Source organism: Cynocephalus volans, chromosome 9 (genome assembly GCF_027409185.1).
Source record: "Cynocephalus volans isolate mCynVol1 chromosome 9, mCynVol1.pri, whole genome shotgun sequence".
NCBI classification, from domain to species: Eukaryota; Metazoa; Chordata; class Mammalia; order Dermoptera; family Cynocephalidae; genus Cynocephalus; species Cynocephalus volans.
In genome coordinates, this window is record NC_084468.1 from 74786321 (window position 1) to 74801762 (window position 15442).

The window sequence follows — 15442 nt, forward strand, 5'->3', positions numbered from 1 at the left end:
CATCAGAGTAACTTTCATTCATCACTTCCAAGATTTTCTGTCTCATTCCTCTTTAGTAATACATACACAAAAATGGATTCATTGTGCAAAATTGATGTCACTTAAATAAATTCTAATTACTTGGCATGTTCCATCTCTTGTTAGGTCAAATCAGAAATAGAATTCTTTATTATTGTGTAATTAATACAATTTTATAATAGTGATCTATGAAGTTCTGTCCAAAACCAGATTATATAAAGGAAAAGAATAACAACAATCCAGAAATTTTAAAATGAGACCATATCATTTTGTTTCATAATCCCGGCCATTGGCATGTTATGGGAGAAAAGGCACTTGACAAAGATCAAAAGTCTTGAGTTTAAGCCTTGTCCATGCTGCTTATCAGCAGTATGACTTAAGTCTTCTTGAGCCAGTTGTTTTTTTTTTAATTTATTTAGAAAGTAGACAATGATCTCTGTCCTGCCTTGTCTGTCTTGCAGAAAGTTGTTAGGAGGATCAAGCAGTGGGACAGTGTTTGTGAAAGAAGCACACGCAGCCCACGTGGAGCAAAACAGTGCAGGGGGCGATATGGGGAGCTCCAGAGTCCAGGGTTAGATTATGTCTCCACCACTTTAAACTGTGTACCTTAGGCAAATCATTGAACTTACCAATCCTTCCTGTCCTTACTCTGCCATGTATCAAATGGTAACTATAAAAGTGCTTATCTTACAGATTATGAAAATTAAATGAGATGATATAAAGAATTAGCACATTGCCTAGTACATATTAAGAACTTACATGTGAGTTTTAGCTGTCATTATTAATGGTATTTTTCAAAAACAATGAAGTGCTAGATACATGTTTGTTACTTTCATCCCAAAGATACTGGGAGATATGTAAAAGAATTCATAAAAAACTAGCAGATAAACAAGTTTAGATAGTGAATTTTAGGCATCACTTTAGATACATGATAAAATAGAAAATGAAAACATTCATATAATTTGTTGTGACATTATAAAAATTTCTTAAATTCTATATAGATGAGGCATTTTGACTGTGGTTTCTTTTATTCACTAAGAATTGTATACATATCTTCTGTGTGTGTGTATATATATATATATATATTTACATATATAAATAATACTTTAAGCACTTGCTTACTGTGAACAAACACAACACGTGGAAGGGAAATAGAAGATACCACCACTGCCCACAAGAGCCTTATACTCTAATTGTAGTCTAGTCATCTCGGGCAAAGGAAGATGACTGCGGTTGGAAACGTAGCATACCTCTGAGATTCAGGCATCCAAGTCTAAAACTTTTTTTAAAAAGCAGAACATTGGGCTCCATTATTCACCATTATTTTAGCGAAAGAAGCATAAGAATTCAGAATAAATTTATTTCCCCCTAAATAAAGCTCTAAGGGATTTCCATCTTAATTCTGTTTTCAGTACATGTTTTATAGAAAATTCATTCATTTGTTCAACAAATAGTAATTGAGTGCCTATGATGTACAAAACAAAAAATCTGTGCCCTCATGGTACTTAACACTTTATCAGGGAAGACAAGTATTCATCAACTAACTAGATAAGTAATTTTTAATTATAACTATGGTAAGTATTAGCAAGAAGTCTAAGATGCCAAGAGTGCATGTAACAGAGAACTTTACCTAGTGTGGGGATCAGAGAAGGCTTTTCTTTCAGCAGAGTTCTGTGTGGCTATATTTTTGCTATCCATTCTCAATAAAAATTAAAAGCATATTGTTAAAGTGTAGTTCTGTGAAATTGTTTCTTCATAAAAGTAGATTAATCTTATGGTGTATAGCTATTCGGAAGTGTCACTCGAAATGAGGTAAAACTCCAAGAACCTAGAAAATTGCCAGTGTGTATCCCAGGCTATCGCTCTCAGTTATCAACCACCAAAGAAGAAGGTTTTTATTTTTCTTTATGCTAATTTTTTTTAAGTTACAGAATGCATATTAGCTTATTAAAATGAATCCAATTTATACAAAACCTGTGAAATAAGAACTAAAATTCTCATCACCCCATTTCCTAGGGAAACTATTTGGTGTGTATGTAGCCTTCTGTGAATTATAGATATATGAGTATATGTGATATATATATATGTATGTATATGAGAGTACTTAAAAGAGTTTGTGAAAAGATTCATATTATCTTTTAATTCTGTTTTTCCAAGAATTTTTGAAGTACCTTCATATGTGATATATATAAAACAACACACATGCACTTTTTTTAATTAAAAACACAGTTATTTATACTCTAAACATCATTCTGAAACTTGCTTACTCAATATATTCTGGACTTCCATGAACATACACATCTTTTTACTGTGACATTGTATTTATGTTATAGATGTATCAAAATTTATTTAGCTTTTCTTCTATTTTTATGCATCCAGGTTAGGTATAATTCTATTACAAATGTTGTTCCAACAAATACACTTGTTGTACACCATTGAAAATGTATTCTAGAGGTTAGATCCCTGGAACTAGATTAAAGAGTATGTACATTAAAGTTTTGATAAGTGCTACCAAGTTGCCTTATAAAAAGTTTTATGTATAGTCTAACCAAGTAGGTGTAACAATGCTGTTCTCCTTTCTCGTGCCACTGTACACTATCAGTGATACTAGAAATTACCAGTCATTCTCATTTTTGTCAGCCAAATAGATAGAAAATGGCATTAAACTGCATATCCCTGAGCAATAGTGAGAATGTCTTTTCACATACTTATTAGATATTTGTATTTTATTCCAAATTTCCAGTCTACTTATCATACCCTCATTCCATAGGAGTTTTTAAAATCTCTTTCTTATTGAATTTTAGAAACTCTTTGTGTGTCAGGGATACAGTAGTCCCCCCTTATCCGAGGGGAGTATGTTCCAAGACCCCTAGTGGATGCCTGAAACCACAGATAACAACAAACCCGGTATAGACTACGTGTTTTTCCTATACATACATACCTATGATAAAGTTTAACTTATAAATTAGGCTTAGGAAGAGATTAAACAACAATAATAACAATATGGAACAATTATAATGATTTACTATAATAAAAGTTATGTAAATGTGGTCTCTCTCTCTTCCTCAAATATCTTATTGTACCATACTGACCTTTTCTCGATCTGTAGTTGACCACAGGTAACTGAAACTGCAGAAAGTAAAACCGCAGATAAGGGGGAACTACTGTACTGACTCTTTGATTATTTTTTGTTGTTGCAGACATTTTTTTCCAATTGCTCATTACTCTTTTTTTTTCCTTGGTGTTGCTTACTACATAAAACTTTTAATTTCTTATAAATTCACATCTGTAATTCTTTTCCACATGTCTCCAGTGGTTTGTTTCTTACTTCAGAATGATTTCTTAAGTGGCTTTTGATAAGAAATTTAGAGTAGCCTTCCTTGATAGTTACTTAGAGTCCAAAAACTGCAGTTTGTTAGGGCAATATAAAACAAGTGTACAAATGATTATAAATAAGCACCAAGGATATCGGAGACTCAAGGAAAGTATGATTATCTCTGGAATTAGGAAAGTCTTCACAGAGAAGACCGATTTGAAATGGGTCTTGGGGAATGGAAACAGGGAGTTAAGGTGAAAGGGGTACCATATTTCAATGGAGTTTGTCACAAGTTCAACCAAAGGAGAGAGTGAAGGAAACAAAGAATCTACCATTTGCTGGGTTCCTGCAGTGGTTCCAGGGTCTGGGTCAGGTATTTTGCATGCATTATCCTTGTAAAATCCTCCCAGCAATCTTCAGGGAGCGTTGGGTATGTATGTTTGCACAGGCATGTGTGTCACTCATTGATGGATTTTGACTTTTAGTGTCTTCTACTCCTTTGCATCTTGCCAATGGAATGAAAAACTACATGAAGAAGCCTTCCTACATGCAAGACAGTGCTGTAGATTCTTCTTCTGAGGATCACCACTGGCCACATGGTACCCTGAGGCACATCTCAGAGGGCTCCTTTAGGCTGTCTGGGGGCCTGCGGGAAGGAAGCCTGAGTTCTCAAGATTCCAGGACTGAGAGTGCCAGCTTGTCCCAGAGTCAGGTCAATGGTTTCTTTGCCAGCCATTTAGGCAACCGAACCTGGCAGGAATCACAGCATGGCAGCCCTTCCCCATCTGTAGTATCCAAAGCCACTGAGAAAAAGAGGACTTCCATTGACAGTAACCGAAGCAAAACTAAAAAGCCAGGCATTTCTGATGCAACAGATTACTCTGATCGTGGAGGTTCAGACATGGATGAAGCCACTTATTCCAGCAGTCAGGATCATCAAACACCAAAAAAGGCATAGTTTAATTTTAATCTTTTTCTTTTTCATTTAACAAAGCAAATGATAGCAAATATATTACAAAGCAGGTAATCTACTGCAAACTGCTTACATTATTCTGGAAAGGAGGAATAGTTTATATCTTCTGCTACTAACTGCTACTGCATTTGATGCTAACTTTCAGAGAAATTAGAAGCTTTGAATATTAACTCTAAAATGGCTATCATTCTGTGAACCTGCTGCCTGATGATAACACAAAGGAAAGAATACTCAGATTACAATTGTCTTACAAGTTGTTCATCTCATGCATATTAATGTTTATATTAATAAGAAAACTTCAGAATCTGAAAAAAATGTTCTTGAGTAGTCCACATAATTGGCAATTGAATTTGCTATTCATAGTCTAATTCTCCTAAAGTTCCGAATGGATGACAACAACAATAATAGCATTGAAAATAGCTCATCCTAGAAATGATATAAATTTAAACTCGCATTTACAGGCAGTTTTAGTAAAGAAACATATCTTGTGTTCACTGAAAACTCAACATTCCTCACAAGCGGGTGGATTATGGTCTGATAAATAGGGTTTAGCTATTTTCTGAGTTTATATTGGATTTGTAAATATAAGCAAAGTAAACATGAAGCCTACTCATTTTAGAGGTTTAAGTTAAAAACTACTGCTTGATATATGAGTGTACTTCAAAAACTTCATGGAAATATTCATAATACCTTCTAATTCTATTTTTCCATAAACTTTTTGAAGTAACCTTGTATTTTGATTTTTAAAGGAAATGGAAATATTTTATAAATTTGGGAATATAAATAACATTGGACAAGGATTATGTTCAGATTCAAACTGGCTTCTAGGTTTTCTTCTGCCGTATCTGGCTGTTTGACCTAAAGCAAGACCTGGGCATCAATTTCCTCAACCATCAAATATGAATGCATTGGACTAGATTATTTCTAAGATCTCTTCCAACCCTTATGTTCTTTGAATACACTCTACTCTATCCCTTACTATTTTGCTTTTTTTTTATTTTTCGAAAAAAACACCTATTTGTCTTCCTATAATAATTCATTTTGACTCTAACAAGAAATCATTTTTTGTTTGTTCTTCTCTGTCAAGGACTCTTCCTCCTCAATGAATACATCCAACAAAATGAATTTTAAAACTTTTTCCTCATCACCTCCTAAACCTGGAGATATCTTTGACGTTGAACTGGCTAAAAATGATAACAGCTTGGGGATAAGTGTCACGGTACTGTTTGACAAGGTTTTCAAATGTTTTCTCTTCATTTCCAGCAGCATATTATATGCCAACTTATTAATTGAATCATTTTGCTTCAAAAGGAACACTTGTCACATATTTTCACAATTTTAAAACTGAACCATATCTTAAAACTTTTTTAAAAATTGATTGTACTAGTCACTTTTTTCCTGTGGTTTAAAAAAATTAGACAAATGCCTACTTTCCCCCACAGATTTCATACTTGCTTAATCTGAATAGAAGACTTGGCAAAATATAAAATTTATGCATACACTTTGTATTCATTTTACAGCTTCTACACGAGAATAGAATAATGAGATGATACATCTTTAACCTACATCATGAATAACTAAAGACTATTTATATTTATATGTCCTTCCTCTCCATATCATAATATTTGTAAACATTTTTAGTATCTTAAAATTGGAGGTTCCCAAGGAATATATGTATTTTTAAGGTAGTTAAAATATGAGCTTAGACTGTTTGACAAAATTATTTTAGAGTTATGCTAATGAATATACGATCCCTAAATTGTAATTATCTTTTTTTTGGTTTAATTCTTTTTATTTTTCCATTTAACATTGCATTTTGAAATAATTTCAGACCCCACAAAAAATTTGTGGAAATAGTACAGAGTTTCCATATATCCTTCACCCAGTTTCTCTACACATTAATATCTTACAGAACCACAATACAATGGCCAAAACTAAGAAATTAACATTGACACAATACTACTAGCTGACCTACAGCCCTTATTAAAATTTCAAAAATTGTCCCACCAATGTCCTTTTCTTGGACTCAAAGCTAATATTTAGCTCTTATATTTTCTTAGTCTCTTTTCATCTGGGACAATTCGTCAGTCTGTCTTTGTTCTTCATGACCTTCATGCTTTTTAAGAGTGCTGTCAGATTATTTAATAATATATCCTTTTGGGGTTATCTGAGATCTCTTGATGATTAAAATCATGTTATGCATTTTGGGGCAAGAACATAACAGAAATTACTTTTTGTTTCTTTCTCAATTAATAACATGAACAGCACATGATGCTGCTATGTCTCATTACTGGTGATATTAACTTTGATCATTTGTGTAACATTATCTTTTATCACATTTGAAGAATATTGATAATTATAAAAAGCCATTGAGAAACAGTAGAAATAGCACTATAAATACATTGAGATCAAAAGAAAACCTAATTTTCTAGCACATTTAAAAATATAACATTTTTCCTCTTGCCCTTAATTTCTTTAAAATTGTATTATTTTTTTACTGTAAAGTGAGATAAAAGGTCTACGTCCACAAGAGAGAGAAAATTGGTTTATTAGATCTTATCTACACCATAAAAATTTTTTTTCCACCAAAGCCTTTTAAAATAAAAAAAACTTCTTTTTCTTTGACTCATGGGATTTGCTTTCAGATTAGCAAATATGAATCTGAAGTATTTTATTCCATGTACTTTGTTCCTGATAGTTTTTCTTCACACTAATTTTGCATAGATGAATTTTGCTTTCTGCTTGCTCATAATGTATGATTTAGACTTACAAAGGAAGAGCAATTCCTTATATAGTCAAGATCTAGCATATTGTTATTTTCTGAATTGAATAAAGAGTTTTGCTAAAAGGAAGCTGCTTTGACATTTGGGAAACATAGCTACCGATATTCTTGGGTATTAAAATAATTTCACATGCCAATGTGATGCTCCTGCTTTGGAGAATTGAATCCTTTCTAGGGCTCAGATATGAAAGAAAAAGTGCAAAATTTTTTATATTACAAAATGTTATTTTATTATTTTCTGTTTAGGGAGGTGTGAATACCAGTGTCAGACATGGTGGCATTTATGTGAAAGCTGTTATTCCCAAGGGAGCTGCAGAGGCTGATGGTAGAATTCACAAAGGTATAGTGTTTGTATGTATGTGAAAATTTTATATATAAATATCACCATAGAGAAATGAGAAATTACGAAGTTGAAAAAGACCTTCAAATTCATAATAAGAACCTACTCAATTATAAAACTATAGCATTAAAAAACTCCTCGATTCCATTCCAAAAACTCTTCTTTCCAGCTTATTCTCTAGTATCAGAAAATATCTAAACAGTGTTTTCATTCATGTTTTGCACATGCTAAGAAGCAAATTCCCACACAATGGGGAAGAGATAGTGCCCTTGAAAAACACTGACATCTACATTTCTAATAAGAACTAATTAGGGACTTCCCTCCAATCTCCCTAAATTTATAGGTCAGCTTATCTTTTCTCATGATTTAAATTGATTTTTATAAAGATATTGTTCTAAAATGTACCTAAGATTGGCCACAGAATTGAGAAAGAAATTAAATAACAAAGACACTCTGACAAAATTTTGTCCGTAGTTTGTCTGAAACTCTCCTCAAACAAATTAATATGAAATAAGACCACAAGGTAGGAAAAGAGCATGTAGAATTTTTATTTTATGATGTGTTTCTTTCAAAATAACTGCCTAATTTATAGGTGATCGTGTCCTAGCTGTCAATGGAGTGAGTCTGGATGGAGCTACCCATAAGCAAGCTGTGGAAACACTGAGAAATACAGGACAGGTAATAGATCATTATACCAATCTTTTAAGATACATTAGAAAAACATAATAATGTATGAATAATATCAATCTTATTGAGGTCTCTAAATTTGTTAGTTAATCAAGAAACCAAGCCTTAATCTTGTGACCATTCTGAGTTGTTCTTTTTCCTTCCAAATTGAGAAGCAAGTATTATGACAAGAGTTTTTTTACTGAGGAAGCTAGCTTCCTATGTCACATTTAGTCATATGTTACCAGAGAGATCTAACAGGGGGACTACTGGAGGTTGCATTTTTTAATTTTTTCAAAAACATCTACTAATTTCTTGTGATTTTTACTTGTTGCTCTTCAGCCCAGAGGCTAAGTTAATTTTGTTCAAACACATTTTGGGTTAAGGAGTTTACCAAATTATTTATAATGGTTTTTATATTATAGTGGTAATTTTTTTCCTAATACCCAAATTTTCTATAACATGATTATGTTATTAGCATAGACCTTAAGCATGTTCTTATAGTAAATTTTTTTTCTCTTTAATCATTTATGTTTTGTTTTGTTTTGTTTTGTTTTTAAATATCTCAACTGGCTTTATTGTGATTCAAAAGTCAGGCAACACATTATTACATAATATAGAATATGTGTCCTAATCACTTATCTTTTTATACAAAAAATAATAAAAACTTGGTTTTGAAACTTTCAGTCCCTTGCTTCCCTACCAACATACTCACACACTTTTTTTTCACCCCTCTCTACCTATATTTTGCTGGGCCAGGTAGTTACTTTAAATGATTTTATACCATCGACTATACAAAGTCCTGAAATTTTATCTATTTTCTTATTATTATTGTTAATTAATGAAGTGCTATTTATTTGTCCAGGTGGTTCATCTGTTGTTAGAAAAGGGGCAGTCTCCAGTATCTAAAGAACATGTCCCTGTAACCCCACAGTGCACCCTTCCAAATCAGAATGCCAAAGACCAAGCTCCAGAAAAAATGGTGAAGAAAGCAACTCATGTCAAAGACTACAGCTTTGTCACCGAAGGTCAGACCTTGGGAGAATGTCATCTTACCTTAAAATTATTCCTAGCTTATTCGAAATTTCATTTTTACATGTTGGATTATAATTCATACCCTAGTTCTCTTTACTCTTGTCAAGTGTAAATAATAATCTGATGCAATACCATACTGTATAAAGAAATGAAAACATATTTGCAGCTCATATAGTCTAAAAAACTTGGGATAATGAAGTCATGCATAATTATGGTCATTTAATAATGCCTTAAATAGATGTAAAATTCAAAGTGAAATTTGGTAAGAAAAATAATTAGTATAAATTGCTAAGAATGGTTTCAAACCTATGTGAAACCTTGACCCTTAAATTTTCTATATTTCTGTTCAATTTTATGGACTTGTGAAGCTAAATTTGGGCAGAAATTTACCTAACAGTTCCCAGATACTGGTATTTCTTAAAAACTATACCAGCCCTTGTACGTATCACTAACAGGCAGTAAAATAAGAAAATTGAGAATGATTTAGTAATAAGTTTTTCATAAGGCTAAATGCATTCATAATACTGGAGTACCCTTTATTCTGAAATTCCATCCATCTTCATTTTAAGAGGTTTATATGTCTTTTATTTTATAAGTAATGGTGATGGTATATAGTCATTGTTTTGTCTTTTATTTTAAGTACCTATTTGATGACACACATGTGAGCAACTCCAAATCAGTCCCCAAAATAAGGAGAAAAAATAGCCCAGCCTATATTATTTTTTCTGATTATGAAAATAAAAATTAACATACCCACTTTATCACACTGCTTCCAATTTCTTCCATCATTCTTTCTTTTTTTTTTTTTGGTCCTTTTTTTGTGACCGCGCTCAGCCAGTGAGCGAACCGGCCATCCCTATATAGGATCCGAACCTGCGGCGGGGAACGCTGCTGCACTCCCTGCGCCGCACTCTCCCGAGTGAGCCACGGGGTCGGCCCCATCATTCTTTCTTTAAATATCTTTTTAAATTCTTATCTTGTTATTGTTCTTTTATCGACGTACCATTGCAATTTCTCTGGATTAAATTATACCTTACCAAAATATTACAATGTCAGTTTATTTCCCATACATCTTCTAACATTTATTTTACTCTTCTTGCCATCTCTCTCTACTGTATACCTGAATTTCTGCAGACCTCTTTTTCCCTGATTTTTCCGTTTTCTCTGGTATTATACTTTCTTTTAAAATATGTGGGATTGAAGCATAATTTCATTTTCAGAACCCTGCTTTCTGAACTCTCTTTTCTGTTCAAACAGCTTAGTTCATGCAGTTAGTTGATTAGGTTAAGTTTTCATAATGACAGTGTGAAAAAAGATTTGAGTATAGTATAGGGTGCAAAATAAGTGTACATAGAGCTATAAATATCATGGGAAAATGGGCTTTTAAAAATGTGTCTAAATATATATATATTTGTATGCTCATATGTGTACACAGCATTTAAGAGTATTTAAATATTTTTATATCTTTTTTCCCCAGAAAATACATTTGAGGTAAAATTGTTTAAAAATAGCTCAGGCCTAGGATTCAGTTTTTCTCGAGAAGATAATCTTATACCCGAGCAAATAAATGCCAGCATAGTAAGGGTTAAAAAGCTCTTTCCTGGACAGCCAGCTGCAGAAAGTGGAAAAATTGATGTGGGAGATGTTATCTTGAAAGTGAATGGAGCCTCTTTGAAAGGACTGTCTCAGCAGGTAAGCCCCTAGCATGTGTATTCTAGCATTTTTAATGATGAGATGGATTGGCTTTCCAAGGTGTTTTCATAATCCTGGTTTAACTGTGTCTTTGTCATTCATGGTATCCCAGGAAGTCATATCCGCTCTCAGGGGAACAGCTCCAGAAGTATCCTTGCTTCTCTGTAGACCTCCGCCTGGTGTGCTACCAGAAATTGATTCTGCTCTTTTGGTGAGACCTGTGAAAAGGAATTTGTATTTTTATAGAATATCAATTTAATGATTAATTTAACTGTGGTGGTTTCATCATGGATCGATCTCCTGGATTTCATATCTGGCTATGTCTTTAGCTAGGATTGTTGTCTTGTGTGTGTCACTTAACCTCTTTGAGTGCATTCCATATTTGTAATATTAAGAAATTTAATTCACTTTCTCTTCCCTCCTTTCTAATTATAGGATTTCAGGGATTTGTTTTCTAAGCATAAATAGAAAAAGACAAAATAATGGTTACAAAAACCTCTTGTCCGTTTCTTCATTGAACTAAACATGGAAGTGCGATTCTCATTCTGAGCTAGTTGGGATAAAAATGAGAGTTATTTAAGATTTTTTGCCTTTTTTTTTTTTTTAAACTAAAAGTCACAGAGAAAGGGATATGTTCATTTCCCTTTCTTATGGTAAGGAATAGCTGAGGAATCCAAAATCTATTTTGATGGTGACTTACAAAATTGCATGCTGACAGGTGTGAATCCAAACGTAGATGAATGCTTATATAATTAAAGAAAGTCTGCCTTTGGCCTGTCTACTTAAAATAGTGTTCAACTATTAGTGAATGATGACTCCTGGGTATCAAAAGCAAGAGTATCTGGGCCAGATACCTTAATCCTTATATTGGGGGGAGGGGGAAGTATTAGGAGGGCATTAATAGGAAAGTAACATTTCTGAAAGATGCATCATAAATACATTTTAGGAGACTACAATGATTTGGGGTACTAGACAGGAAGAACTGAATGGAACTCTCTTGATGAGTAGTATATCAGTTGACACAATCTTTCTGGAAAACAATTTGGAAATATTTCACAAGGCTTTTAAAAACATTCTGTGTTCTGACAATGTAGAAAACTATAAGGAAATAGAAACTCAGGTGAAAATTTACATGCAAAGAAGTTCTCCTAGATTTCTGTTAATAGTGAAAAGCTAGGAACAACTCTGTATCCAATAAAAGGAGAAGGCTGGAATAAATTAACGGTACAGCCTCCATAGGTCCATTGCACAGTTATTAAAATTGTGTTAAAGCATATTTAAGGATTTCAGAAAATACTCATGATAGAAACCTAAAATTTGAAAGTAGGATACAAAGTGCAGTAGATAATATAACTCTAATTTGATTTAAAGTATAAATTGTTCAATATTAGCAGTTGCTTTTTTTATATGATTTTTTTTCTAATGAGCATAAATTACTTTTTTTTTACTATATCAGAAAACAAATTGAATATTTTCGTAGAAAGTGCTGTTGTTCAACAGGTTCATTTTTAATTACGTGCTTCTAAAGTTAATTTCACACTGATCTCTTTAAATGTGTTCATCACAGACCCCACTGCACTCTCCAGCACAAGTACTTCCAAACAGCAGTAACCCTTCTCAACCATCGTGTGCGGAGCAAGGCACCAGTTCAGATGAAAATGAAATATCTGACAAAAGCAAGAAACAATGCAAGTCCCCAGCCAGGAGAGACAGTTATAGTGACAGTAGTGGGAGTGGAGAAGAGGACTCAGTGAAAACTCCAGCGAAGATATCAGATATGGTCTGGAGCTCAGCTTTGCATCAGACTCTAAGCAACATGGTATCAGAGGCACAGAGTCAACATGAAGCAACCAACAGTCAAGAAGATGCCATTTGTACCATGTTTTACTATCCTCAGAAAATACCCAATAAACCAGAATTTGAAGACAGGTACTATCAATATTCTGTGTAGCACTCAAAGCAACTGGTCGTTGTTAGTAATAGCAGCAACACGTATTTCTCTAAGAATGAAATGTGTCTATCTGTGAATTTCACCGTGGTTAGGCAGATGGTGACTCTATTGGATATCTAGCTATTGTGACTGACAGTTTTAGTTAGCAAACCAGCAAGCTCTCTACCCAGTCAACGTGAGCCTTGCTTCCTTCTTGAGCATATTTACTTATAATTGAGAATGTTGTGTGTATTTCACCATCAATCATCCTACTTAACCAGAAAGAGAAAAGACATATTTACGTAGTGATGCAGTGGAAAGTAGGGAGCAGACATGTTAAGGAAAGGGGAAAGAGGTTGGAAAGAGTTTACAAAAGGTAAGACACAGAAGATGGAGAAAGAAGAAATTATTGAAAGCATAGAAGCATACAAAGACTACATCTATACCTCTTATCATTATTTACACATTTTACTATTTGGTTATGTCTTTGTGTGTATCCAGGTCCAACCACATTTGTTCAAGATTTTTTTTCCTTTCTCTTCTGTCCTCCAAAGAAACCACAAAAGTAACACTATTATTCTTTTCTTATTTCTTCCTTTCCTTACATGGAACCTCCATTAGGCTTCAGATAACATTAGCTTCAGCCTTGAATTAACAACTAAGAATCAAAGATCTATTTATTAAACCTGTCTTACTGACTTTGTGCAGTTTAAAGAGCTTCCTCGAAATAGAACCTAGATGGAGAGTACATTATTGGTAATGTTAGCATATGACAGATGTGGAATAAATTCACAGTCCAGAGTTAGACAGAAAGTATCTGAGGTCTCAGTCGAAATCAGACATGAATATTTGCTAAGTATTTTCTGTTTGTGGCACAAATTTACTAGATTTACATTGAAATGTATTTGAAAAATAGTCTTGCTTCTTTTTCTCTGCAGTAATCTTCCTTCCCCTCTACCATCGAATGTGACTCCTGGGCAGAGTTGTCAACCCCAATCAGAATCTGCTTCCTCTAATCCAATGGATAAATATCACATACACCAAGTTTCTGAACCAATTAGACAAGAAAACTTGACATCTTTGAAAAATGACTTGGAAAACCACCCTGAAGACTTTGAGCTGGTGAGTTGTTTCCTCTGTATTAAAAAAATTCCATATATTCTCACAGAAGATGTAAACATATATACAGTTTCTCTTTAGTTGGAGAAAAAGCTGTCGTTTAGAGTGGCTTCATATCTGTGTCTAATAAATGGATAACATATCTGGTGTGTTTCTGTGCTGAGAAATTAGGGAAAGAGACAAAAAGATCTGGGTACAAATCTTGACTCCACCACTGACTTACTACAATTTGGCAGATGCCTGTGAACAAAATGGGCTTCGTAACTTCATAGAATTATGGTGAGGATAAACTAAAATAGCATATGTAAAGTTCCTAGCATAGTACCTGATACAGAGTAGACACTTAGTAAATGTTATTGTTATCTGTATCTCAGATTCTGATGAATTATCTATTTTAACTTTTAATCAAGTTTGAATGTAATTTTTTTCTCCTCCACAATTTTTTGTGTGCTTAAATGGAATCCTTTACATTGTAATAATAGTTCTAGAACTTCTAAACCTACAAATTAAGTTTGGAAACCAAATTTCCAAGTATAATATCCTTTACATTGATTGAAAGTCAGGCTATTTCAGTACTGTTTTTGTTACCCAAGTAATAAATGTTTATTGTAGAAAAACTGTAAAACACATAAAAAGAAGATTAAAACCACCTATAATCTTACCACCCCAAAACTGTAAGCATTTTGGAGTTAATTTTTCCAGACATTTTGTTTGCCTGTAATTGTATATGTGTGTGCGTAGCATCTACATCTTCAGTTTTATTCTTAGCAATGGAATGAAAATCTTTGAATGATTTCCTTAGAAAATCTGTCATCATCCATGTAAGCAACTTCTAGTCTCAGGAAAATGTAGTGTATTTACACAATGGAATACTACTCTGTCATAAAAAGGAAGGAAATTCATTTGTGGCAACATGGCTGAACTTAGAGAAAATTATGTTAAGTGAAATAAGCCATGTACAGAAAAGGAAATACCTCATGTCTTCAGTCATAAGTGGAAGCAGGAAAGAACAGAAGGAAGGAAGGACGAAGGGAGGAAGGGAGGAAGAAGGAAGAAAAAGAAAGAAAGAACAATCATAATAATTCCTTGAATTTTCAAAAGGAGTGAGTGGAACTAAGTCCACCAGAGGTGGGAAAGAAGATAAGGAGAAATTGGTGAAGGGCCATAAAAAATGTTTACATTTTGGTAATGATAAAATAAAAAAATAAAATGTTAAATAAAAATAAAAACTTTTTTGTTTATATAACTAGAAGATTTCATATTTTTACAAAAAAAAGCTTTATTTTGTGGTTCTTGGCATGTATCTTGGTTGTTTAGAAATATATAAAGAATTTTTCTGAACTTTCCCCCCAAAGTATTCTTTGATCATCAAAATGTAACCACTATTGTGTCCTTGTTTATCCTGAAAATACAAGAATGGAAGCATAAGTAAACTCTGTCTCTACTGTCTCTAGACAAACTCATATTGCTGTACTTAAACCCAGCTTTTACATTGGGGGTGGTGGGGGACATTCTGTATAGAATCTGACCGACCTGGCATCTTCATTCAGGTGAGTTAAGTAACATTTTAA

General features: G+C 33.3%; 1 protein-coding gene across 4 annotated transcripts in view; it reads left to right on the top strand.

Annotated features, from left to right (window-relative positions):
• The window catches only part of PTPN13 (protein tyrosine phosphatase non-receptor type 13), a 143401-nt gene that overhangs the window by 100602 nt on the left and 27357 nt on the right, over positions 1–15442 (top strand). For 3 of the 4 annotated variants that reach the window (XM_063107628.1, XM_063107630.1, XM_063107631.1), the window contains 9 exons: positions 3820–4286; positions 5395–5526; positions 7336–7429; positions 8022–8107; positions 8961–9123; positions 10608–10822; positions 10935–11033; positions 12390–12751; positions 13691–13874. In XM_063107628.1, coding sequence (XP_062963698.1) covers positions 3820–4286; positions 5395–5526; positions 7336–7429; positions 8022–8107; positions 8961–9123; positions 10608–10822; positions 10935–11033; positions 12390–12751; positions 13691–13874 — 1802 coding nt within the window. Of the gene's footprint in view, positions 1–3819; positions 4287–5394; positions 5542–7335; positions 7430–8021; positions 8108–8960; positions 9124–10607; positions 10823–10934; positions 11034–12389; positions 12752–13690; positions 13875–15442 lie in introns of all 4 variants that reach the window. The other variant, XM_063107629.1, reaches the window with a different exon arrangement.